We start from the raw sequence: 27,856 nt of genomic DNA, 5'->3' as shown, positions 1-27,856 counted from the left end.
CAGGCATTTAGGTACTCCTTAACAAACATTTTCTTTTTTATATAAATTAAGTCCTAGCATGTTGTTCATCATTTTCACGGACAGTTCACTTAAGTGGATTGAAGTAGACAGGAATGTTTCAATGTTTCATTTAATTGAACGCAATGACTGTGACTATTTACTGTCTGTATGAATGGAAGTTTCCATCCCTGATTTTGCATGCTGAGGAGTCATTATGTGAGGTAAGTTTTATGGGGGCAGTATAGAATAGTTCTTGAGAGCATGAGATTTTTACCAGAGATATACCCATTTGAAACGGCACTCTACAAGTTATTACCTGTTCCTCCAAGTAGCATCTAGCTGTTTATGAATGTTAAATGAGGCGATATACTGGAAATCCACCGTATAGGATAATGATAGGAGAACAGGCTTTATTGTTTCTTGAAAAAATACTATGTATTATTAATTATGCACATCACACAATTTTCCAAGAGCTCTTCAAATATTAATTTAGCTCATTCGCCTAACAATCTTATGAGGTGAGCATTATTATCTACATTTTACAGTTGACAAAACTGAAGTAAAGAGAGGTTAACTCAGTACTTATCCAAGTTGCTTGAGCCAGAATTCAAGCCTATTGCTCTATAGTCCACATGCATTAGATCTAATGTTATTTTTTTAACATTAGTTATCTATTCCTGCATAACAAATTACATCCAAATTTGGTAGCTTAAAGCAACAGAAATGTATTATCTCACAGCTCATTTTTTTGGGCTAGGGGTGGGGGTTCAGAAAGGCAGGGGTAGCTTGGCTGGGTCTTCTGGCTCAGGGTTTCTCACAAGGCTGCAATCAATGTGTCAGTTAGTGCTCCAGTCATCTGAAGATTCTACGGGAGGTGGATCCACTTTCAAGCTCACTCATGTGGCTGTTGGCAGGATTTGATTCTTCTCATTTGTTGGGCCGAGTTACTCAGTTCCCTGTTCGTTGTTGGCTTCAGGTTGTTCTTCATTTCTTGCTACATGGACCCTTCCACAGGAGAGCTCACAAAATGGCAGCCTGCTTCATTAGAGTGAGCCCATAAGAAGGCAGGGATAGGAAAGTGACTGCAAGACAAAAGTCACAGTCTTTGTGTGTGTGTGTGTGTGTGTGTGAAAAGCAACTTTAATTCCTTTTCTATAATTGAACTTTATTGGATAGTACAAGCCTATGGTCTATTAAAGAGCAGAAACAGACTCAATTCAGGCTTTCTCTTCCATTTCCCTTGAGTTGCCTCTGAGTTTTGGGGTTTCTGTGAATCAAGGTGATTCTGTTATCAATTTCTGTACAACAAACCATTCCAAACTTAGTGGCTTCAAACACAGTGGCTTATTCTTGCTCATGATTCTATAGGATGACTTGGTAATTCTTCTGCACCACATAATGTTGACTGAGGTCATTCATCCAGCCCCATGTAGCTGGAAGCTCAGCTAGAGTGCCAGGAGGTATCATATTCCAGGGCCTCTCCACACAGGTATGGGATTAGGGTAAGGCAAGCAAGGTACCTAGGGCACAAAATTTAAGGAGGCATTCACTCTCAGCCATGCACATGAAATGGTTTAACTCTCTTAGCTGAGCCCCATAAAGACAAAATCTTTTATAACTGTTTTAGTTTCTTGGGTTCCTTAAGCAAATACCATGAAATGGACCTGGTTAGATAATGGAAATTTATTTGCTCATGGTTTTGAGGCTGAAAGAAAGTCCAAACCAATGAATCATCAAGGTAAGGCTTTCTTCCCAAATACTGACATTCTGGGGCTGGCTGTCAGCAGTCCTTGGCTCCTCTGTCATATGGTAATGCAAATGGTGACATCTTCTGGTCTCTCCCTTATCTTCGTGGTTCCACTGATGTAGCATCTTGGTTCCTATAGCTTCCTCTTTCTATCTGAATTTCATTCTCTCGTAAAGGACTCCAGTAAAAAGATTAAGATCCATACTGAATGAGGTGAGCACACGTTAACCAAAGTAATCTCATCAAAAGGTCCGACTTTCACACAGGAATGGCATTAATTTAAGAACATTTTTCTGGGGTACATACAGCTCCAAACCACCACAGTAACCTACTCTTGAAAATGAGACCCCATCACTTTGCTGTTTTCTGTTCATTTAAAGTGAGTTAATATGTCCAGCCTACACTCAGTGGAAGGGGATTACAAAATGAGTTGAATAGTTGGAAGTGAGGATCACTGGAAATAGTTTTAGAAGCTGTCTACCACATAGCCTAGTGATTACTTTGTCTTAATTTTCATTTATTAGTTTTCTTATTGAGTGCATTTGAAATTAAAAGGCATAGCTCTGTTATATTTTATCTTTCTTTGTACATCTTGTTTTAGTCTAACTAACTAACATTAGCCATAAAATAGAATCCAAAAATCTCACTGACATAACACAAAAATACGTACGTTTTTGATCTGGGTCTGACTGCTCTTCTAGGTAGCTTTCTCTATGGGATGATATAGGGATTTAGACTTCTCTCATTATATGGCTCTGCCATTTCAAAATTCATCTCTTTTAGCTACAGAGATATGGGGCAGCTTTAAAGGTGAGGCCTGTAAGTGATATTAAGTCATTTATGCAGACATTGTGTGGTCCAGAACTAATCACATGGCCCAATTTAACTTCAAAGGGGGCTGGGAAATGTAGTCTTCTATGTGTGCCCAGGAAAAAAAAGCAAGCATCAGTGAGCAGTTGGTTATTTTCATCTCATATCCTATTTAAACATGCTGCTTGCCTCTAGAAATATACAACCCAGAGATTAGGATAAGAATCTGATGATTTTGGGGCCAAGCATGTAGCATAGTATTCAGAAGGCGTTGTGTGTCAACTTCACCAGGTGATGGTGAATAGTTGTTTGGCGATTTTGTTAATTGTTAATATGAGGATTTTCCATGGATTTAAATCATCAGTAAGTTGATTGCATCTATGGTTAATTACATCTACAATCAACTGAGGAGATTGCTTTCAACAATGAGAGAGGTCTCGTCCAATCTATCGAAGGCCTTAAAAGAAGAAGTGATGATTTCACCAGTCAGAAAGGAGAATTTCCATCTTTACTTCAGCTGGCTTCTTCTCAGGAATCACTGGAAACATTCACTCGAGTTCCCAGCTTATACCCTGCCCTTTGGAATGGGGTCTTGCCATCCCCACAGTTGTGTAAGCCCATTGTTACATGAAATATATCTCCTGTTGTTGGTTCTCTTTCCCTAGAGAACCCTGACTAATACAGGTATCATGACTCTGGTATTCAGTTAATTTTTATTGGTTACACAGCTTGTATTATGAATAGAAAACCCAGAAATAAACAGAACCAGATAATTCATTCTACTCATGATTGAACATATAACTTTAAGAATTTAATGTATCTCTGTGCATCAGTTTTTTCAACTAGGAAATAGAAATCTTCCCTAAATTTTTTTTGTCTAAAATATATGTACATAATATACCTTTTTTGGGAACTCACTGTCCCTTCCCAGCTATTTTGTATTCTTCTTTCATTCACTGTTGACTTGGTCGAGTTTCTGTGACTCTTCCTTTCCTGTGAGTTTAGCAGAATGCTGCTTTTTCACCTCACTGGTTTTCATCATTGATCACTGCAGAGTCTAGAGAGACTAGAGAACCATTATTTTGATCTTGCCACCATGCTTTTCTTTTCATTCTATTTACATGAAAACTCTTACCCTGGGATCATTCCCCAGTTGATTCTGTGCCAGTTGATTGTAGTTGCTTCTATACCAGTAACTACTGCCCTTTTGATTTTTGATATAGGTACTCAGGAGAGTTTAATGAATATTTTTCTTATCTGAGGAGAGAACTCTCTCCCATTATCTTATGTGGCATTTAAAAAATCTTCTCATGCTTTTCTCCAACCCCTCTTATCCAATCTCAGCAAATGACCTTACCTTCTATTTCACTGAAAAAAATCCAGGTTGTCAGATATATATTCCTTAATTTTTTGCCTCTTTTCCATAAAATCTGCATCCACATTTATTCTTAGCAATTTTTGGTCTTGAAGGTTGACTTCGGTCCCATCTCTTGACTAAGGTTAGCCTTTCTGCTTACCATCTCTATCCTGTCTTCAAGTCTCTTCCATCACCTTACATTTTCAATTATTGTTTCAGCTCTTTTTTATTAGCTTATAAATATGCTCATCTCTCCCATAAAAAACAACAAACCTCCCCATCTCTATATATTTCATCTTTTAATTGAAAAAGGATAACTTTCATGTAGAAACCACATAAATCATATAGTATATTTATTGTAATGATAAAGTAAGCAAACAAATAACTGTGCAGCTACTCCCCAAAGCAAGAATTAGAATATGACCAGCCCTTCAGAACTCCCCTGAGTACTCAATCAATCAGGACTTCCTCATTACCTGAACTTGGTGATCATCACTTTCCCTTGACTTTCTCTTTCTCTCTATCAGCTCCTTGTTGTCTTCCCTTCTTAACTAGGTTTTTGGAAATCAGTGTCTCTTCTTGCTGTCTCTACTTCCTTTTGTCTCATTCAGTTCTCAATCTATTGTATTCTGACTCCAGTGAAACTTGAGTTACTCCTGTGACCAAGGACAAGAGTGTCTCCCTAATTATTGTATTCAACAAATGCCTTTTAATCCTTAATTTACTGACTTGACTTTCTCTTTCTCAAAACCCTTGACTTATGATCTGTCCTGGTTCTTCTCTCTTACTTTTCTGAATAATTCTTCTGTCTTCTTTCAGGTGTCACTTCCTCTACCCACCCTAAATCCCTAAATGATGGTGTTTCTGATTATTCTGCCATTTATTAGCAATTTCAACCACTTTTCATGATGTAACGTCTACCCATATAAACTATGACTGTAAAATCTTCATCATTAGCTTCATGCTCTCTCCTGAGATCCAGACCCGTTCATTCCTTTTACACATTTCTCTTTGGGTACTCCATATGCATTTCCAAGTTCATAGGACCCAAACTCTTTTCACTTTGGTTAGTTGAGTGCCTGATGTGCCAAATCATCTACAATTCAGGCAATGCTCTACATGTGCTGTACATGTATTAGCTCATTTTAGTTCTCATAACAACTAATACCATAAAGTATATACTATTATCACTATGCAGATGAGAAAACTGAGGCACCGAGTTGTTAAGCAGTTTGTTCAAGGTCACACAGATGTGTGAAGCGGAGACTTGATTCAAATCCTGGTACTCTGGCTTCCAAGCAGTTTTCCTAATCCCTATACTATAGTTGCCTCTCAAGTCAGGGCATGCATCTAAGATTCTTGACCATGAGTGCAGCACCTTCATAATAGTATTCAGCTTAGGAATAATGATACCTTATATTTAGGTGAGACTTTTAGCTCTCCAGACATCTGGAAATATCTACCTATGGTGTGACAGGCTAAACACCTCTCAGGGATAACAGACCCTATTTCACAAAATTATTGTAACAATAGTACCAGTCCTTCTACTAATAATCCAACTGAGTCTACTATGTACATTTCTGATACTTAGTTTCACAGATTGAAACGTAGGAGACACATTTAGTGCTTACTAAAGGTATGTCTATACCTGGAGAGATGAAACACTTATTCTAAGAATATCAGACTAAGAAAGGGAAATTAAAAAATCTATCAAGCTTAATGGAGTCCAAAAGTGGTATACACATTTCATAGCCACTGATAGACCCTTCACTTTTTGATAGTGAGCTAGTTTCTGAGAACAATTTGATGGAGGAGTGTAACCTTTGCATTGACTCAGCCATGCAAATTAGCATAGTTTCATAGGCTTAAAGGCTAAAACAAATTATGCAACATTTGAAAGAAACCTGAAGGTATCCAAATAACAAGTTCTCTGAAGAGTCAAGACAATGATATGGGATATTGAGAGGGATACTACCTTGATTCTTTCTGCTAATTATAGATATGTTGTATCGTGTGATACCTGTGTTACTTTCTGTCTGTAGTCACTCATAGGAAGAGAACTGCAGCCTTTGAATGCATCTGAATTCTGTAAAAATGGTTGCCACATTCAGATGAACTGAAATTACTTGTATTAATTATATTTCTTTGCTCAACAGAAGAGTGCCATGACAATTGATCCCACTCAGTTCATTCATTAGAAATCTCAGACTTCCCATCAATGTTCAGTGTTCAAGTGTTGTAAAAATGAATCACTTTTCTTTTTCTTATTGCCTAGATGACGCTGGATCAAAAATCCATCTGACTCAGCAGGTTGACATGGCAGGACAAGTTGCCTCTGGAATGGCTTATCTGGAGTCCCAGAACTACATCCACAGAGATCTGGCAGCCAGAAATGTCCTTGTTGGTGAACATAATATTTACAAAGTGGCAGATTTTGGGCTTGCAAGGGTTTTTAAGGTAGATTTGATTTTGTTTTAATTTGTTTTTTATAAAAGCTGACTGTCAAAAGCTGGACAGACCAGTAAACTGATAGGCTTAATGTCATTCTTCAAAACTATTTTTTCCCAAGTTCTCTAGTAAATAGACTAAGCCCCTACAGACAACATACTGCCCATTCAATTTTATTTTCTTTTTTAGCAAGGAGAAAGAAATAATGACAATAATAACCAATGAGATTGGCGAGTATATAATTAAGTTTGTTGAATTAATGATTTCTTTTTTAGATAGTTTCAGTAGCCTTTGACTAACTATATTTCTGCCTCAATTTCCCTCATACAAGTAGTGTACTTTGTACAATGAATACCCTACCCAACTTTGCTCAATTTGTGCCAGACTAATTGTTTTAGTTTCCTAGGCTGCTTAAAGCAATGTGCCATGAAATGGTTTGGCTTGAACAGTGGCAATTTTTTTTTCTTTTTTTTTTTTTTTAACTTTTTAAAAATTGTATACTGTAACATATATACAAAGCAAAGAAAGAAAAAAACTCTAGTTTTCAAAGTACTCTTCAACAAGTAGTTACAGGACAGATCCCAGAGCTTGTCATGAGCTACCATATGATCCTCTCAGATTTTTCCTTCTAGCATCTCCAGAATATTGGAGGCTAGAAGGGATAAATATTTTTTTTTATCATCACAATTGACTTTCTTTTTCTTTTTTTGTGAAAAATATCATATATACAAAAAAGCAATAAACTTCAAAGCACAGCACAACAATTAGTTGTAGAGCAAATTTCAGAGTTTGGTATGGGTTACAAGTCCACAATTTTAGGATTTTACTTCTAGCTGCTCTAAGATACTGGAGACTAAAAGAAATATCAGTAGAATGATTCAGCAATCATACTTGTTTGTTAAACCCTATCTTCTTTGTATAAATTTACCATCACTTTTTAAAATTTATTTAATTTTTTTTGCATGGGCAGGCTCTGGAAATTGAACCCGTTACCATCACTTTTGACCTTTTTGTCCCACTCTTTAGGGGTATGTGGGCTATGGCCATGCTAACTTTTTCATGTTGGAAGGGGTTGTCCACAATATGGAGTAGGGAGTTGGAGCTAGCTGATGATCTGGAGAGGCTGGCCCCTCTAGCTTTCAGGAATTATCAGGTCCAGGGACCCATCCGGAGGTTGTAGGTTTCTGGAAAGTTACCCTAGTGCATGGAACCTTGTAGAATCTTATATATATTGTCCTAGGTGTTCTTTAGGATAGGCTGGAATGGTTTTGCTGAGGTTTGGCAAATTATAATAGGCAGTGATGCCTAACAGAAGCTTGCATGAGTGACCTCCAGAGTAGCTTCTTTACTCTATTTGAGCTCTCTCGGCAACTTGAACAGTGGGAATTATTTGCCAAGGGTTAGAGTCTGGGAAAATGTCCAATCAAGATATTATCAAAGTGATGCTTTCTTCCTAAAAACAGGCTGCCAACGCTCCTCAGCAACTCTGCCATATGGCAAGGCACATGGTGGCATCTACTGGTCTCTCCCTTCTGTTCTGGGTTTCAATGCTTTCAGCTTCTTGCTTCCGTGGCTTTCTCTCTCTCTCTGCATCCTCTTTATAAAGGACTCCAGAGGATTAGGACTCACCCTGGGCCATGCCTTAGCTAAAGTAACCTCATCAAAATACCCCACTTTTAGTAGATTTACACCCACAGGAATGGATTAGCTTTAAGAACATGGTTTTCTGGGGTCTATACAGTTCCAAACCACAACACTAATCTACATGCTGCCAGAATTCTTCAGCAATCACTGGCTTTTTCATCACCACCCCTCCCCATTTCATCACGTCATATTTTAGGAAGACCGAAAGACACTAACATAGCAAATATAATATAACATGAGGTGCTTTTCTCTGAGTTTAAGTTTTAATTCCCACATTGTATTCTTAAAAATATGAATCTGAAGGATGAAACACAACAAATAAATGATTCTCTTTTGATACTTTTTTTTCATTAATTAGAATCCCAGAGAATTGATATATTAATTTAAATCACTTGGATTCTATTTTTCAGTATTAGCAAGCTACATAGTAATTACTAAAGTCAGTCTCTTCAAAACCAGCAGTAAGTCAGAAAAAAAATTCCATTGTCATTTCACCTATTTAATACCAGATGTAAAGCCAGTTTCATTATGCACAAATTCTCCCATATGTAGTAAAGTGCTCCTTCCAACGCTATTCTTAACACATAGTAGGTCTCCAGTAATATTTTATTAGTGGCTTCCCAGAAAAATTTCAACCTTGTCAGAATGTACTATTGTGATTATCAGTTGAAGAGATCTCACTTTGACTCTCCTCTCTCTATATTTTAATGTGATAGATCAAATTTATAGATGAAAAAGGTTATAGATGAGAAAGGGTGACAAAAAAATCACTTTAACTTGGCTTGACTCCTTAATGCATTAATAGGTAGATAATGAAGACATCTATGAATCTAAACACGAAATAAAGTTGCCGGTGAAGTGGACTGCACCTGAAGCCATTCGCTCTAATAAATTCAGCATTAAGTCTGATGTGTGGTCATTTGGAATCTTACTTTATGAAATTATTACTTATGGCAGAGTGCCTTATAGTGGTGAGTAATTAATTCTGAAGTGGGCCTTTCTGCTGCAGGTCACTTACTTATATGTAACTTTAACTGTTTTGCCCAGACATAGAGGGCACCGTTTCCAGGCTGACCATACCATGTGTCTGTGGAAGCTTAAGAGATAAAATTTGATGATGATAATTTGCATTAATTAAGTGGTTTATAGTCTCCTTTGCCTTTGCTTTTGAATTGCAGTCTCACAGACATTACTTGCTATAAGATTTAATCTCTGCAGTCTGGAAAGGGGACAGAAGACTGCATAGCTTTTCCAAGGAAATCAATTCACTTCATAACCTAGAGTAGAATTTTATGCATTTACGACTCTGATCTTTAACTTGTTCTTTTGTTGACTCTGTTCTATATTTTTTAGGTATGACAGGTGCTCAGGTAATCCAGATGTTGGGTCAAAACTATAGACTCCCTCAGCCAGCTAACTGTCCATTGCAATTCTACAACATCATGTTGGAGTGCTGGAATGCAAACCCTAAGGAACGGCCAACATTTGAGATACTGCATTTGAAACTTGAGGACTACTTTGAAACTGACACTTCATATTCAGATACAAATGACTTTGTAAGATGAACACAAAAGAAGAACATCAAATAACCAAGTAACAAAAAACTTGATTAATCAGTCCAGAAACACAACCACAAAATCGTTTTCCTTGACATATTCAAGTGATAGGGTGAATTTGGCCATGTATTATAAAAAAGATTCTATGCACATTTTTTTGACTGGGCATCACTGCAGGACAGTCTAAGATGATATATCATTTTCTCACTGCCTGGCAAAATAAAAAACACATAGCAAAGTTATTTTTTTTGAAAGATACTTACATTTCTAATTATTGTTTGAAATGCCGATCAAGAGAATCAACAGATGATAGTCAATTTTTACTCAGTGACTGTTGTAGCATTTTCCTGTTTACTGATTAGAGTGGTTATTCATTATTTCTTGGATTGCTGAATCCCATTATCCTGTTACTGTGAAGGAATTTGATTGCTTTGCTGCACAGCAGGACCTGTGCTTTAAGATTTTTTTTTTTGGTCTTTTTAAATATCCTGTAACTACAATAATGGTAAAGCCGTGTTAAATGCCTTGATTGTACTTGGAGTAATTGCACATATTTTTTTCCTTGCATAAAAAAACTGAAGCAGCTGTTGAGAAAAAGAATTAAAATCTCTCTCATTTTGTAAAAGGAAGTGATGGGATTTTTCTATACCTCAATATGTATCATCTGAGAATAATCAACTTTAGTTTTAATCTCTTAATGTTAAGAATCAAATTGCAAAGTTGATGAGTTATTATCTATGGAAATATGTGAGAAGCATCTAATAGCCTACAAGTTCTGAGAAACAGATATCAAAATAGTTTAGGAAAATGAGAGGAGAACATTGCTATGGTCAAAGACTTCTGAATTAGTAAACAAATGCACCTTTGGCATATAGGCGAGAATTTTATATTGGCTATGTAGTAGATCAAACTCTGTCTCAGATTTAGAGGCTAAAGATAACATCTGACCTTGGTTATGAAACTCTATCTTGTATGGTTAGAGAGGATTTTTACTCATCTTCAATTTGCACCAACTTTGTAATGATGTAATTATCTTTTTAAGCAATGGCATAACACATTCTGTGCCTCATTAGATAGATGAACCAGCAAGACTTCTCAAAAGTCGTTTCAAAATCAAATACATTTTCAGAGATCTTCTGATGTAAAGCAACATGAATGAAATAAGCTACGAGAAAACAGGGTACTTTCAGTATATTCGTTCTCTCATCTTTCTGTAAAGGGAAAGTAGAACGTAGCTGTTTAGTTACAGACCTCCTAGTTCAAGGTGGATTAAGCAAGAAATACATTTGTAAACTCTTAGAGCCTGAAGACTAGAGGTTGGGAGGGCTCTGTGCATGATCCCATTAAAAGCTCAATGATGTTAATAAAGACCCAAGTTCTTTCCCACTCTCTTCTCTGCCCCCTTCTGTGTTGATTTCACTCCACAGGGTCATAAAATGGCTGCCAGGGCTGAAACTCTGCTCTCTTTTCTTTATCTAGAAACCTCAAATGAGCTTGAATATAAACCTTTCTTTTTATGTTTGTGAAAACTTCATTCCTATGCCTAGCCCTGGCCCAATAATAGACTTTGGGGGAATGTTACATGTTTATTGGCTTAGAATAAGGTCTACCACTGTAGCTTGCAAATGTGGTCATCTTCTCTGGAAACAAACTGAGGGTTTTCTTCTGTGAATAAAACCAAGGAAGAGTAGATGTTGGGTAGGAGATACCTGGAGATGAAGTAATTTAACATCCATCCATCTATCTATCTATGTATCTATTTTTTCTATCTTCGCTTATCAAATTCTCTCTTTCTTTTGCGTGTGTACACACATACACACACAATCTTTTCTAAAGTCCTTAGATTAATATGAGTCATGTAGAGCTAAAGACTATAGAACAGAAAACAGTTGTAGCATACGATGGGCGCTAATCTTTTTTTATCACCAGACTATGTATAGGACAACTTCAAATCTTTAGTTAAAGCCATGTAGTCTCATGCAATCAAGATACAAATTATAAATATTCAGTTACTAAAATGAAAAGAAAATAGCTCATTTTCTTCAAATTCACTTATTTGAATCCAATCCTGCTTGGATATATATAGAAATGATTGAAATATTATAATTTCATTGTGAAAATTCAAGTACTATATAATTTGTCTTTTTGCAGTCTCTAATAATAATAAATTTTTTAGTAAGATCTGATTTTGAAATGTAAAAGAAAGGTTGTCCTTTCCCATCTTAATACTCCCTGAAACCTGCTTAACTTACTGTGTATGATTCTTGGGGACATTTATGTTCAAGTTTCTGTCAAAGCAATCTATTATTCTTGTTTTTACCTGATGGATCACAGAGAAAAATAATGGATTCAGTTATGAGAAGCGGTAATAGATTTTTTTCAACTGGCATAAATTTCTCTCTCTGTATAGAATAAAAGGATCAGAAAAAGATAAGTTGAATTTTCCTACAATGAGCCAGCTCTTGTTAAAATACCTCCCATAAATTGTAGCAAAGCACTTTTTTCTTTTTGCAAAGCACTTTTTATGTAATGTTTTATTTATGTAATTCAGTTATTTGGAGGTGGTGGTGAGGGATGCAAGTGCATCATTTCTTGTGATATTTCAAACCTCTTTTGACATAAACTTAAGAATTGTTTGCAACAGGAAAAATTCCAATTCCATTAAGCCTCCTTGAAGAAGTTTAGGAAAGAAATAGATTTAAATTACCTGAGGTCAAGAAGAAGAAGAGGGTAGACTCCTAAAAGGTGTAAAACCTGAATTTTTGTCATCAGAAACAAAGATAAAGTCAAAATAATCAGCAACCTGCATACTGGACTGAGCAGCCAAAGAACCAGGGGGATATGTGAAACCTTATGCGTATGGAGAAGTACAAAGCTGGACCCCCTCACAGTTTCTAATGACAGGATGTGAATGCATGGTGATTGCTTGAATGGGCTGAACCAAGAGGAGCCCAAACTCTTTCAACTCTCTGATAGCCTGTGTGGAACCATTGCCCTTGAAAGGATGCAATACTCTCTTCCAGCTGTAGCTTCCTGCAGGAAGCAGGGCTCAGCTGGTGCTCCATGGTTTGCCAAACATATGTCATAACTAGAGTTGTATTTTTCTTGGTCCAGTAGAACATATGATTTCTGGATCGAAGAGCCTTGCTGGTAGTGGGTTAGATAAATTATATGAACTAGAATGGCAATGATTTGGGTCCTGATTCAAATTGTGTCATTGTATTCCCCCATTGAGAAAGACCATTCTTAAAAAAAATAAATGAGGTCTACATATCTGTGTGCTGGAAGTGTCAATGGACTCATCTGGAAATGTTTGGTGCTTGTATTTTCTGGCATCGTTCTGGACAAGTGTTGATCTGTAATCTTCAACATGAAGCAAAAAATCATCAGGAAAAAAAGAAAGCTGGGAAATTTGATGGAGAGTACTTACTGATCTTTTAAATCCACGACTCCAACAATATTTTAATTTTCACAGTCTTATCCCCACTGCCTACATTGCCCCATTAAACTCTTTCAGATTTGTCTTATTATGTTAAGGCAGGGACATTGGTAGACCTCTTGAGCTATTCATTACATTCAGAAATAAGATAGATAATACAAATTTTATGAAATTCTGAATTTCAGGGCCTTTAGGAAGTTTAGCTTCAATCTGAATTCAGGTGGTACTTTCTATGTATGGCTTATAAGATCAGGATAAGGGAAGAGTCTACCAAATATTTCACATGTACTCTTCCTGTGTGGGTAGTTAACTTATCTACTAGCCATCTATTGCAATGCAGTTCAATGTAACATCTTTTTTCATCTCACAGAAAATAACCAGCTCTTCCAATAAAAGGTAAACAATCTCAAACAGTCCTTAAGCATTCAGTTATGTGTATTGCTGTGTAGGGATTCCTCATATAATGTAATGACCATATGGTTGTATGTGAGGGAAAAAAGAAATAAATCCTGCTCTGTTTAGAAGAAGTAAACATTGTCTATTAATAATTTCCTGAGATCTTAGAATAGGGGCTTTGATTTTATTATTTACTTTGTTGTTTACTTTGTTTCCAATGCAATTTTATTTAATTAAAAAAATTTTTTTTTAAATCTCTGTCTTCTTTAAAATATCGAGGCAAAGGCTTTTCTTGAAAACATATTTTATCTTTAATGGTCTAAGGGCCTATCTTTATTAACCCTGGATTTGTTCATTGTACTACTTATATCAAACAGATTATTTTTAACTTGATTTTCAAAAGTGGTTTGAGTATTTCAGTGGTTAAAGTGGTTGTGAATTCATGACATGAATTTAATATATTTCATAGTAAGAAAAATGTTACCTCAATGACAACATTAAAAGAGTTTTCATTTATGTGATGGGAAAAGTAAGTTCTTTGAGTCCAGGGAATGTGTTCTTGCTTATACCATGTGTTCACTACAGATTGGCTGCTTCACATCACCTTTCTTGGAGACCCAGACTGATGGAGAAACCACTGCCTCCTATGCTGTCAGCTGTTCTGGCATTGGGAGCAAGGTTTGGGCCCCAAAAATATTGTTTTAACTTCTTAAATTATACCAGAATGCAATATACCAAAAATAGAATGGCTTTTAAAACTTATTAAGTTATAAGTTCACAGTTCTAAGGCCATAAAAGTGTTCAAACTAAGGCATCCAAAGAAAAATACCTTGATGCAAGAAAGGCTGATGTCTGTCACATGTGAAGACATGTGGCTGGTGCCTGCTGGTCATTATTCCATTCCATTTCTTCCAGCTTCTGATGCCAGGGGTTTCCTCTTTAAGCATCTGTCGGCCTTCACATAGTTCCTCCAGGACAGAACTTTGGGTCTGGCTTGCTTAGCATCTTATGGGAAGCCACATGGCAACATCTGCTGGGCTCTGCATCTCCAAACATCCCTGTCTAGGCACCTGCACTCCAAGCATCTTCAAATGTCTTTATCTCTGTTGGCTCTGAAGCAACTGTCCTCCAAGCATCTGAGCTTCTTCCAAAATGCTTTCCCTTTTAAAGAACTCCAGTAAACTAATCAAAATCCACCTTGAATGGATGGAGTTACCTCTCTATCTAATCAAAAGTCCATACAACTAAGTGTGCCACATCCCCATGGAAACAACCCAAAGTTTCCACCTTAAGCAATAGAACTGCCCCCACAAGATTGGATTAAGGAAGAAAACATGGCTTTTCTGGAATACATAACAATGTACATGTTCCCATTGCCATAGGGAGAAATTGAAAGGTAAACAGGGGTCACTGGGCCAAAACAGCTCAAAAACCTGCAGGAAAACTCCATTAGATTTCAAAGTCTGAGAGTCATTTATCATTGGAGCTTTAGAAAGTGGCAGTCCCACCCTTTCCAAGGGCTTATGCTATGGCCCTGCTCTCTTAAAACAGTGGGGAATGTAGGAGGGACCACCTTTTTTTGGCTCCACCCTCTCCAAGCATCAGAGCAGTACCTGGGATCTCTGCTATCTCCAGGGCACATGCTCAATCCACTCAGAACAACTGGGCAATAACCAGGTTTCCCCCAGTCCCTGGGGAATTTGCCTTACCCTCTCCAAGGCCTGAGGTGGCAAAACTCCTCCTGAGCAAGGAAGTGGAAGGCCCACCTTCAGCTTCTGGGGCAAACTCACCCTCTCCACTTGAATGGGTAGATCCACTCTCTTGGCCTGAGGTTTCTTAGCTTCACAACTTAGATTCCATGGTTCTGCCTTTGAAGTAATTTTTCCTTCAATTTGTCCCTTTTTCTGTCCCTTTTTGTTCAGTCTGGCAGTGATTCTATTTATACAGGTTTTACAAGAAGTTTGTTGGTTTTCCATGCAGTATACATGATCACATCCATCAGATAATAAGACCTTCCATAAATCCTTTCTGGATAACTCCATTTCCAATTATGGCTTTTTGTGAAGTGGCTGACTAGTTCCATGTTTGGTTAAGTCGTCACATGGGGCTCTATTCTCTGGGGTTTCCCTCTCTGGAAGCCCTAAATTTTCCAGACCATCAATTTCTGGTTTCTTTGCACACAAAATCAGTCTTCAGCTTATCTCTTTGCTATTGCATTTTACTATAATCTATAAGGAGGAGCCAGCTGCATTTTCCACCTTTTGTGTGGAAATCCCTTTAGCTAAGTATCCAAATTCATCATTCTCAAATTCTGCCTTCTATCCAATAAAAGCACATAATTTTGCCAAATTCTCTGTCACTTTAAAACAAGGGTCACCTTTTTTTCCAGTTTGCCATAAAATATGCATTATTTCTGTTCAAAGCCTCAATTGAAGTATTTTTAGAGTCCACATTTCTACCAGCAGTCTCTTCAAAGCAATCCCAGCCTTTCCTATTCACCTTCTCACAATTCTTCCAGCCTTCCCCTTATCCATGTAAAAGGACTTTCCAATCCATTTGGTATTTGCAAACAACAGCCCCACACTTCTTTCGTACCAATATTTGTATTAATTTGTTAAATGCTGCCAGAATGCAGTATACCAGAAATGGAATGGCTTTAAAAAGGGAATTTATTAACTTACAAGTTCACAGTCCTAAGGTCATAAAAATGTTCAAACTAAGGCATCCAGAGAAAGGTAACTTGACTCAAGAAAGGCTAATGTCTGTCACATGTGAAGGCACATGGCTGATGTCTGCTGGTCATTGTTCCCAATTTCATTTCTTCCAGCTTCTGATGCCTGTGGTTTCCTCTCTATGCATCTGTGGGCCTTCACTTAGCTTCTCTTGGATCCAACTCTTGGTTCTGGCTTGCTTAACATCTCATGGGAAAGCACCTGGTGACATCCATTGGCTCTACATCTCCAAACATCTGTGTCTAGTCATCTGCACTTCAAGCATTTCCAAATGTCTACACCTCTGTTGGCTCTGAGGTAACTGTTCTCCAACCATCTGAACTTCCTCCAAAATGTTTCCCCTTTTACAGAACTCCAGTAGACTAATCAAGACATGCCTTGAATGGGCAGAGTCACATCTCCATCCAATCAAAGACCACACCCACAACTGAGTATATCACATCCTCATAGTAAGAATCCAAAGTTTCCACCCTAAACAATAGGTCACCACCACAAGATAAGATTAGGAAAGAAACATGGCTTTTCTGGCGTACATAACAATTTCAAATCAGCATGGATACTATTGTCACTTCTGATCACTTATCATTGGCCACATTCACGTGGCTCTACCCAGCCACAAGGAATCCTGCAAATGCAATATTAGAGCACCAGGAATATTCACTAAAAATAGAATTATCACACCATGTTAAGACATCAAGCAAATTTTCAGTGACTCTGACTGGTGACAGGCCATATACTCATTTATTCATTCCTTTTTTCATTAATTATTTTATTCATTCATTTGATAATAGAATAGAAGACATTGAGCAAGGATCTGGGTTAAAATTTTGAATAAGAGAGAAATGGATCTTGAGCTTTTACTATGTTAACACATTATCAGGGGAGAAGTGGTTGTTTGAATCTTAGCTCACAAAACAACATGCACAATTTTACATTCTAGTTCTTCTTTAAAAATTAAATTATTCCCTATAAGTTACTATTAAATACTCATTCTCTCTTTCCTCCTTAATAGGTGAACCTCTTATTATTATTGGAGCCCAGCTAAAAGATCACATTTCTAGACTTGTTTGCAGCTAGGTATTTCAAGTAAGAGAAAAGTTGTTCAGCATAACTTCAAGAAAGACTTTATAAGAGATGGACAGACAGCTGGCACAGGCTATTTTTGTATTTCACCCCTCTTTTTGGATTTAGTCCTGGATATCAGCAGCTATCTTAGGTCATGAGGAATACTTAAGATGGGATTTACTTATCAGTAGGGTCTAGGAAGCTACTGAAACAGGGAAACCTCCATACCAGCTCCAGATGGCTGAATTCAGGAATTCTATTACAAGAGTGAAACAAATGTTATGCTATTTAAGTGACTGTTATTTCCGATTTCTGCTGCTAGAGATTCAGACACCCAATTTCTTAATGATACATTTTCTCCTTAAAACCTCCTTCTATCAGATATTGGGAAGTAAGTCTCTGTCAATTTAGCAAGTTTTCCCTAACTGCTGGATGCTTATGCTATATTCAGGCTTTGAGGGAGAGGGAATTATCTGTCTCTTATATCAGATCGTTTATTCATGTGAGCATCTACTGAAATGCTTTCTTTCATGTGTGAAATGACCTCTTGGCTCTAGGTCTGTCTCTATGTTCACGTTCCTCTTGGGTCCAAGGACTTGAACTTTCTGCATAAATGTTACCACAGCCCACGGGGTGTTCTCTTATGTAAAATACCAGGTGTCGAGAAACACTCTGAAGCTTTGGTCTTCTCATGACTTTACTTGGGAGTAAATATCAGGTACCCTCTGCCATCAGATTCCCTTATACCATCTGGAGATTCTTCCATTCTCCCTCCTCAAGAGTCAGGGCTCTTTCTGTCAAGATTCTACCAACCTCATGTATTTCCCTTTGGCTCTCTTGTTCTCCCTGCACTTGGGATCTAGTCTGTTAGGGTGGTGGGCTTGATTAGGAGTAGACCAGAAGACTAATAACTGGACTTCAAAACCCTTGGATTATTTTCTTTTTTGGTATGCTGTTTTGGTGAGGTCACATTTCATTATTTTTCCATGTGAGTATCCTGTTATTGCAGCACCATTTGTTGAATTTTTCAAAAACCTTGGATTTTAAAACTCTAAAGATAAGAATTTGAATTTTGTTTTCATATTTTATACTGTAGCTATCTTCCCTTCAGATAGAGGAAGCTCCATGATCTGGTAGCCCAATGAGGCGGACCAAAACAGAACAGTAAACATCTTGGAAAATACATCAATTAGTATCTTAAAATAGTGTCCTGCCACACAAGGAAATAAAACAAAAATTACTCAAATAATTAGTTAGCTATGGTTGTAGTGGGCATTATGAAAGAAAAATTGGGGTGACGTGGGAGTGAATAACAAGTTTCCATAACTGGGTCTAGGGAGGCTTGGGGATAATTGGAGAAAGTGATGTTTAACCGAGGTCTGAAGAATGAGATGGTCATTAACTAGCTCCAGGGAGAAGGTAGGCACAGTAAAAGAAAAGACTGCAAAGACAGAGAATGGCACAGTTGAAGAACTGCAACAAATCCACTTTGCCTGGAGTGGGCAGAGTAAGGGAAAGAGAAAAGGGCATAAATTAAGGCTAGCCAGGCATGTCCTGCTCTAGTAATGGAGGGTTTTATAGTTCATGATAATAATCTTATTTTTAATCTTAATGGGCATATATTGAAAATCTTTAAATTGGTGCTCTCCACTGAAGTGTAGAAAATGACTTGGATAAGGATAAGAGTGGATATGGGTAGACAATTCAGGAGGGCTGATTGTCTGTGTGAGAGGTAATAGTGGATCAGATTAAAGAGATGGGTGTGGACATAGAAAAAAATGAATACATGAGACATTTGGAGGTAGGAATAGGAGTGCATGAAAACTGTTTGGCAATGTGGGTGAGGAATAATTAGCATCAAGAATGACTCCCAGCTATCTTCCAGATGCAAGTGAAATATGGAAAAAGAAAAGAGGGGTGACAGGTTCTGTTTTAAGAGCTAGTTAGCAGATTTGTTAGATAGTTAGCTAGTTTGAGATATTGTACCTAGAGTTCATGAGTGACATATTAAGCCAACTGAAAACTAATGAGACACTGGTATAAGGGAGGTGTTAAATTCATGTAAATGGATGGGACCACTAAGGGAGAGAATGTATAATGAGAACTGAAAACTGCACACACCAACTCCTGAGGAGATCAGGTATTTAAAACTTGTATTGAGAAGAGGAAGCCAGAGAAATGGACAGGGAATAAAGATTGTGTTATCATAGAAGTAAGAGTTAAGGGATGACCAATTGTATTGAATCTTAATGAAAGGTCAAGAAAGGTGGAATGTTAAAATTTTCCATTAGATTTTAGCAACATTAAAGTTGTTTGGAAGGACATTTTCACAAGGGAAGTAGTATGAAAAGTCAGACTTCAGTGGGCTGAAGCACAAGCAAGAGATAAGAAGTAGAGACAATATCTACTGCATCAGCAAGTTCTCCCCACATCTGTCTGTGAACATGAAAGGAACAGGGTGTGTGAGATTCAGAGGGGTGCGTGTGTACGCTTCTAAAGATGGGAGATACTAGATATTCTCTGAGTGCTGTTAGGATGGTTGTTAGATGTTATTTTCAGTGAAACTAACATACATAATGTAGCCACATTTTGTGTCTCAAATAAATCTGAAGAATGATCAATGGCTGTCTTGCTTGTTGAGTTTGTTTGGGTGCTATAATATAGGTCATCTTTGTTAAACTAAATATCTTTGCCTTAGAGTAACTCAATACTGGAATGAGGTAAAAATGTTTTATAAACTGATACATCTTTCGATTGTGGGAAGATGGCAGAGTAGGAAGCTCCAGGAATCAGTTCCTCCACCAGAACAATTACTCACAGGCAGGGACTGTCTTAATTAACTATTTAGAAAAAAACTGGAGTCCTGTACAACATCCAGATATGAGTTGGACAAAGAGCCTGGTTAATTATGGTAAATACCAAGAAACTGTTTTTTCTATGAGGGGGTTAAGGTAGCAATGGGGGCCAGCCCCTGATGTAGCTTGCTGGCTCCAGAAAATGAAATAAAATCGACTTCGCCAAGATGGGGGTGGGGGAAAATGGTCCAATCACAGATCCTTGCTTTTGATTAGCTACATTGGATTGCAGGGGACCCTCTCTCGGGGTGGCTATTGTTCCAACCTGATCAAGACAAAGACAATGGAGACTTAATGAAAGTATGCTTCTTCAGAGTTGCAGAGGGCATTTGAAAGGTTAAATTAACTGGGCAGTCAAGAAAGCACAACTTCGGAGAACCATGGGAGAAGCTCCTGGCACTCTTATTGGCCACTCTTTCATCCCCTTCCCAAGGCCAACGGAGCCAACTATCACTCACTTTTTGTGTCCTTGGCCTTGTTTCTACTGGGAAAGATTGACTTGGGAAAATCCTCTCCAGCATGCACTTCTCTCAGAATTTGCCCTCCAGGCAAAAGCAGCTTGAGACAATGAAAGAAGTGCAAGAAACAATTGAAGCATAAGGCCTGAGGCAAAGGCTTATCTGTTTTAAGTCCTTCAGTGGAAGACCTGGGGGAGAGATCTTTTCCTGGGGAATATGGAGAGCATTCAAACTCCTGTAAACACGGAAATTCCTAACGGCACTAGCATGCACAAGCCCAGGTTAAAACGCAGACCCAAAAAAGAACCTACACTTTTTGTTTGCCTTGGGCTGGACTTTTTGATAGCAGGGTTGAACTCTGATGGATAGCACCAGCCAACACAAAGCCAGTTGATAAAGATGGTGAAAAGGCTTTTTTTTTTTTTTGCTTATGTTTGTTTAGCTTTATTAGCTCCTGACAATCAAGGAAATCTTTGTCATATCACCAGCAGTTCACAAACTCAAGAAATCGACATCTCAGGGAATATATCCCAGAGTTGATATTTTAAACTATTAAAATGCAGAATTTGCAACGAGGAAATTACAAGACAAACAAAGAAACAGGGCATGATGGTGCATTCAAAGGAAAAGCATAAAAATCCAGAGAACATACACAAAGAAAACCAAACTGCAGACACAGCAGACAAATACCTTTAAAAATAATCTTCAAATGCTTGAGGAGGAATACAGAAATACAGAAAAATGATGAAAAGATAGGAAAAAAAGGAATGAACAATATGAGAATCTTAATAAAGAGATAGACAATTTTAAATGGGATCAACAGAACTACTGGAGCTGAAGACCACAATATCTAAATAAAAAATCCCAGGAGGGTTTCAACTGCAGACTGGAACTGGCAGAAGAAAGAATCAGTGAATTTGAAGACAATATAATTGAAGTGAGTCAGGTTGAAGAACAGAAAGGAAAAAGAATTATGAGAAGTGAAAATAACCTATGAGACATCTGGTATACCATCAGGCATACCAATATACACATTATGGAAGTCTCAGAAGGAGAAGCAAGAAAAGGTCAGAAGGAAAATGCAAAGAAATAATGAACAAAACTTCTAAAACTTAGCAAAAGACAGATGGATATGCACATCCAAGAGGTCCAGAGAATATCAACACGATAAAGTTGAACATTATAGGCCCCATCACATACTGATCAAATTATTGAATGAAAAGGATGAAGAGAGAGTTCTTAATGGTGCCAGAGAAAAGCAACATGTTGTGTACAAGAGAGTTCCAGTTAGATTAAATGCCATTTTACCATCAGAAACCATGGAGGCAAGAAGACAGTTGGTTAAAATATTTATAGTGCTGAAAGAACAGTTGCCAACCAAGAATTTTATATGCAGTGAGATTTTCTTTTAAAAATGAGGGAGTGATTAAGACATTCCCAGATCAACAAAAGTTGAGACTGTTCATCGCTATCAGATCTGTCCTACAAGGAAGTTCAAAGGAAGTTTTTCAGACTGAAAGGAAAGGACATTAGTCAGTGGCTCAAAGTGGCATAAAGAAATAAAGACCTCTGGTAAAGGTAGCCATTTGGTTAATTACAAATTCCAGTACTATTGTATTGTATTCTTGCTATGTAACTCTACTTTTTAATCTCTACAGATGTTAAAATGCAAACTGCTGGTTTGAAAGGATGTATGTACCCTAGAAAAGCCATGTTTTAATACTAATCCCATTTTGTAAAGGCAGCTGATTCTTCTAATCCCTATTCAGTACTGTATGTTTGAGACTATAATTAGATAATATCCCTGGAGATATGACTCAATCAAGAGTGGTTCTTAAACTGGATTAGGTGGAGACATAATCTCCACCCATTTGGATGGCTCTTGATTAGTTTATGGGAATCCTATAAGAGGAAACATTTTGGAGAATGAAGGAGATTCAGAGAGAGATTTCTGAGAGAGCAGAGAATGACATAGCCATGAGAAGTTACAAGAAATAAAGATGGCCATCGTATATTGTTAAAGAGATCAACTCAACAGGAAAATGTAACAATTATACATATAAAACAGCAGGACTTCAAAATACATGAAGCAAAGATTGGTAGATTTGAAGGGAGAAGTAGAGTTCTATATTAATAGTAGGAGAATTTAATACATCACTTTCAATAATTAATAAAACACATTGACAGAAAATCAATAAGGAAATTTAAAAATTTGAATGATACTCTAAACTAGACCTAGCAGACAGATATAGAATTTTTACCCAACAGAATACACATTCTTCTTGAGTGCCCATGGATCTTTCTCCAGAACACACATATCTTAATTCACAAAACAAGTCTTAATAAATGAAAAAACACTGAAACCATACAATGAATCTTCTTGACCACAATAGAATGAGCTAGAAATCAGTACAGAGGGAAAATTGGAAAATTCAAAAAAAAATTTTGAAATTAAAGAACATACTCTTAAACAACCAATTCTCTAAAGAGGAAATCACAAGGCAAGATAAGAAATGTCTTGAGACATATGAAAATGAAATACAACATATCAAAACTTATGGAATGCAGCAAAAACAAGGCTGACAGGAAAAGTTATACCTCTAAATGTTTACATTAAAAGAGAAGAAAGATTTCAAATCAGACACCCAACCTCAATGTGTGAAGAACTGGGAAAAGAAGAGAAACTGAACTCAAGGCATGCACAAGAAGGAAATAAATGTTAGAGCAGAGATAAATAAAAGAGAGGTAAAAAGCAACAGAATCAACAAAACCAAAATGCAGTTCATTGAGAAGATCAATAAAATTGACAAAACTTTAGCTAGACTGGTGATGAAAAAAAGAAACAGGACACAGATAATCAAAATAAAAAATGAAAAGGGAGTCTTTACTATGGCCTACACTGAAATGAAAAGGATACTATGAACAACTTCTTGCCAACAAATTAGATAACCTTGATGAAATGGACAAATTTCTAGAACACACAAACTACCTGATTGACTCAAGAAGAAATAGAAAATCTCAACCAACCCATAATCAGTAAAGAGATTAAATCAGTAATGAAAATCATCATAACAAAGAAAAAATAAGAGCAGATCACTCCAAACAGAATTCTACCAAATACTCCAAGAATTAACACCAATCTCACTCAAATTCCTCCAAAAGCTTGAACTGGAGTGTGCCAGTTTGAAGCTATTATGTATCCCAGAAAACCCATGTTTTAATCCTGATCCTACCTTGTGGGGACATCTGTTTCTTTTAATCCTGATTCAATATTATGAGTGATTAGATTATCTCCACAGAGATGTGGTGCACCCAATTGTGGGTGTGATCTTTTAATTAGATGAGATGTGACTCCACCTATTCAAGGAGTGTCTTGAATCAGTTTACGAGAATCCTTTAAAAGAGGAAACATTTTGGAGAAAGTTCAGAGTTAACAAAGAGAGCAGATATAGATGCTTGGAGAACAATTGCTTCAGAGAACAGAGACACAGATGTTTGGAAATGCTTGGAGCCCAATAGACATTGTTGTGTGCCTTTCCATGAGATGTTAAGCAACCCAGAATTTGGAGAGACTCAAGGGAATCAAGAGATGAAATTTAGCCCCAGAGAAACAAAGTGGGGAATCCCCACAGAACAGAGGCTGAAAACAATGGAGCTCAGGAGCAAGGGACCAGCTGATGCCAACCACATGCCTTTCCACTCACAGAGGTGTTCCAAATCCATTGGCCTTGCTTGAATTAAGGTATCTTTCTTTTGATGCCTTTGTTCGGACATTTCCATAGGCTTAGAACTGTAAGCTTGCAACTTATTAAATTCCCTTTTTAAAAGCTGTTCCATTTCCAGTATATTGCATTCTGGTGGCTTAACAAACTAATATGTGAAGGGAACACTTCCTAATTCATTATGATGCCAACATAACTCATATACCATATACCAAAGGAAAAGAAAATTGTAGACAAATTTCTCTTATGAATATGGATACAAAAATTCTCAACAAAATACTAGCAAACCAAATCCAACAGCCTAATGAAGGTTACACCATGATCAAGTGGTAGTTACCCAGGTGTATAAGGGTGGTTCAACAAAAGAATTCAGTTAATGTAATACACCACACTCACAGAATGAAGGTGGGAAGTAAAAAAACATGAAAACTGTCATCAAAAAAGCCATTTGATGAAATCTAGCATTCACTCTTGACAAAACAAAATAAAAAAACCTAGAAATCTCGGAATTGATGGAAACTTCCTGCAAGATTAAGGGCATATATGAAAAACCCACAGCTAACATCGTACTTTAATGGTGAAAGACTAAATTCTTTTTCTCTTATTTCAGGAACATAAGAAGGATTCCAACTGCCTCCACTGTTGGTCAACATTGTACTGGAAGTTCTACCCAGATCAGTTAGATAATAAAAAGAAATAAACAACACCCAAAGTAAAACTTTCCTTATTTTCAGATGAGCTTATCCTGTATACAGAAAATCCTAAAAAAAAAAAAAATTTACTAGCACTTCTAGAACTAATAAAAGAATTCAGCAAAGTAATGGGGTAAAGAACAACATCCCATAATTAGTAGCATTCCTGTACTGTAGTAATGAACAATCAGAAGAAGAAATCAAAAGAAAAAATTCCACTTTCAACAGCAACTGAAAGCATCAAATATCTAGGAATAAATCCAATCAAGAATATATAGGACTTGTACACAGAAGTCCTTTATAAAACATTGTTAACAGAAATCAAAGAAGACCTAACTTAATAGACGCACTTTCCATGTCTATGGACTGGAAGTCTGAATATGGTTAGGATGTCAGTTCTACTGAAGTGATTTATAGACTCAGTGCAATCCCTATTAAAATTCCAACAGTCTTTGCAGAAATGGAAAAGTCAAATTTATGGGGAAGGGTGGGGGACCCAAATAGAAAAAGCCATTTTGAAAAAGAGGCATGAAGTTGTAGGACTCACAACTTCCAATCTTAAAACTTGTTACAGAGCTACAGAAATACATATATATATATAAAACATTGTCCTGGCACAAGGACAGACTTATAGATAACTGGAATCAAATGGAGAGTTCTAAAACTGATCCTTACATTTACAGTCAACTGATTTTTGACAAGTTGTCAAGGCCACGCAATTGGGAAAAAATAGTCTCTTCAATAAATAGTGCTGGGAAATCTGGATCTCAATTTGCATAAGAATTAAAATCAACACAAAGTTGATCATAAACCTAAATATAAAAGTCAGAACTTACAAGATTGCTAGAAGGAAATGTAGGGAGTCTCTTTCTGGCCTTCTGTTAGGCAATGGTCTTTTATACTTTAAACTCAAAACACAATTAACAGAAAAAAAAATAGATAAATGGGACCTCATCAACATCAAAAGCTTTTGTGCATCAAAGGACTTTATCATGACAGTAAAATGACAACCTACATAAAGGCAGAAAATATTTGGAAACCACATTACCAATAAAGGTTTAATATACTAAGAAATCCTCTAAGTCAACCACAAAAGGACAAACAAAGCCATACAAAATAGGTAAAATACTGGATTGGAATAGGCAATTTTCAAAGAAGATATGCAGCTGAGTGAAAAGCATGTGTAAAGAAGTTTACCATCGTTGGCCATTAAGGGAATTCAAATCAAAATCACAATGAGATACCATTTCACACTCATGAGAACAGCAATTATTAAAAAAAAAAACCCATAAAATTGCAAGTGTTGGAGAGAATTTGGAGAAATAGGAACACTCATTCATTGCTAGTGGAAATGTAAAATGGTGCAGCTGCTGTGGAAGGCAGTTAGCATTTCTTCAGAATGTAAAATAGTAGAATAACTACACAACCTGGCAATCCCACTTTTAAGTATATACTCTAAAGAATTGAATGCAGGAACTCAAACAGGTATTTGTACCCCAATGTTCATAGCAGTGTTATTCACATTTGTCAAAAGATGGAAGCAATCTGGGTGCCCCTCAACAGAGTGGATAAACAAAATATGGTATATACATACAATGGAATATTATTCAGCAATAAAACGGAATGAAATTCTGATACATGTGACAACATGGATGAACCTTGAAGACATCATGTTGAGTGAAATAAGCCAGACACAAAAGAACTAATATTGTATGATCTCACTGTTATGAAATAATTACAATGAACAAACTCATAGAGCCATAATCTAGATTATAGGCTCCAGGGCATGGGGTGGTAATAGGGAATAGGGAGTTAAGTCTTAAAATGTACAGCGTTCCTATTTGGACAATGGTCATGATGATAGTACAACATATAATTCTTCTTTAGGCCACAGATTACTTATCATCATAATATAAAGTAGACAATAAAGTGCAAATCAACTGGTTTTCAGATCCACCCAAATGTATCAATGCAATTTAGCTAAAATTACAGCACTGAGCTCTTTATCTGAATGTGGTTACAAGTGGAAATTTTAGGTTATGTAAATGTTACTAGAATAAAATTTAAAAAATTCATAGAACTGCACAACACAGTCAAACCTAAGTTAAACCATAGACCATGATTAATAGTACTACTATAAAAATGTGCCTTCAACAATTGTAACAAATGTGCTACATTAATTCAAGGTGTTAATAATAGGGCGGTTTATGGAAACCCTGTATTTTATGCATAATTCTGTAAACTTACAACCTCTCTAAGAAAAAATAAATAAGCAAAAACTGAAAACAAACTACCAAAAGTTACATCTCTTATTCAAGGAATGTTTATGTTACTTAAATGAAAAATTCACAGTGAAATTGTCTTAATCTGTTTCCCTAAAATGGATCTAAAATTTCCCTAAAATTTGTGAATATTCTGTGAGTAGATAGGTTGCTTTTCTTTAGAAATATAAATTGAATCTGGATTAAAGAATTAAAAAAAGGAGAAGGTAAATTTCAAGTAATTTCTAGTAAAACATCTATCCACTTTTCTTGACAATGAATGTCAGATCTAATTGTTCAAAATGAAACAATGGGTCTCATTGCAGATGAATTATGAAATCCACTTAAGAGTACATTAAAATAGTGTCAAGGAGGTGATAAGAAGACTGGGTTTTAATTTCTCAAAGGAAAGCTATTTGAGCCATCTCAAAAAATATAATTATAAGACAGAATAAAAGGGAAAATAAAGGAAAATGAAAACAGTGTAAAGCAGGGCTATTTTAAGAAAAAAAATATCAAATTCTTAGAAGAAATGTTTCTTCCTTTATCTGGTTAATTGGCTTATGAATAGAGCAGAAATGATCTTTTATGGCTTTATGGCATTAAAATATCCTTTGTTCAAACTCTCAGTATTAGGACCTGAGTCAAACCGAGTGATTTGCAATAAAATCTTT

The 27,856-nt window shown here is 36.6% G+C and overlaps 1 protein-coding gene across 1 annotated transcript in view; it reads left to right on the top strand.

The window, feature by feature from the left end:
• The window catches only part of FRK (fyn related Src family tyrosine kinase), a 135,960-nt gene extending 121,840 nt beyond the window's left edge, over nt 1–14,120 (top strand). Inside the window, exons 6-8 of the mRNA XM_077162708.1 lie at nt 6,190–6,371; nt 8,812–8,977; nt 9,360–14,120. Coding sequence (XP_077018823.1) covers nt 6,190–6,371; nt 8,812–8,977; nt 9,360–9,571 — 560 coding nt within the window. The 3' untranslated portion in view covers nt 9,572–14,120. The remainder of the gene's footprint in view (nt 1–6,189; nt 6,372–8,811; nt 8,978–9,359) is intronic.
• Nucleotides 14,121–27,856: the final 13,736 nt, after the last annotated feature.

The sequence above is a fragment of the Tamandua tetradactyla genome, chromosome 5 (genome assembly GCF_023851605.1).
Source record: "Tamandua tetradactyla isolate mTamTet1 chromosome 5, mTamTet1.pri, whole genome shotgun sequence".
In the NCBI taxonomy this organism is placed as follows: Eukaryota; Metazoa; Chordata; class Mammalia; order Pilosa; family Myrmecophagidae; genus Tamandua; species Tamandua tetradactyla.
Note: the sequence above shows the minus strand (reverse complement) of the source record. Positions and strands in the feature narration are given on the sequence as shown.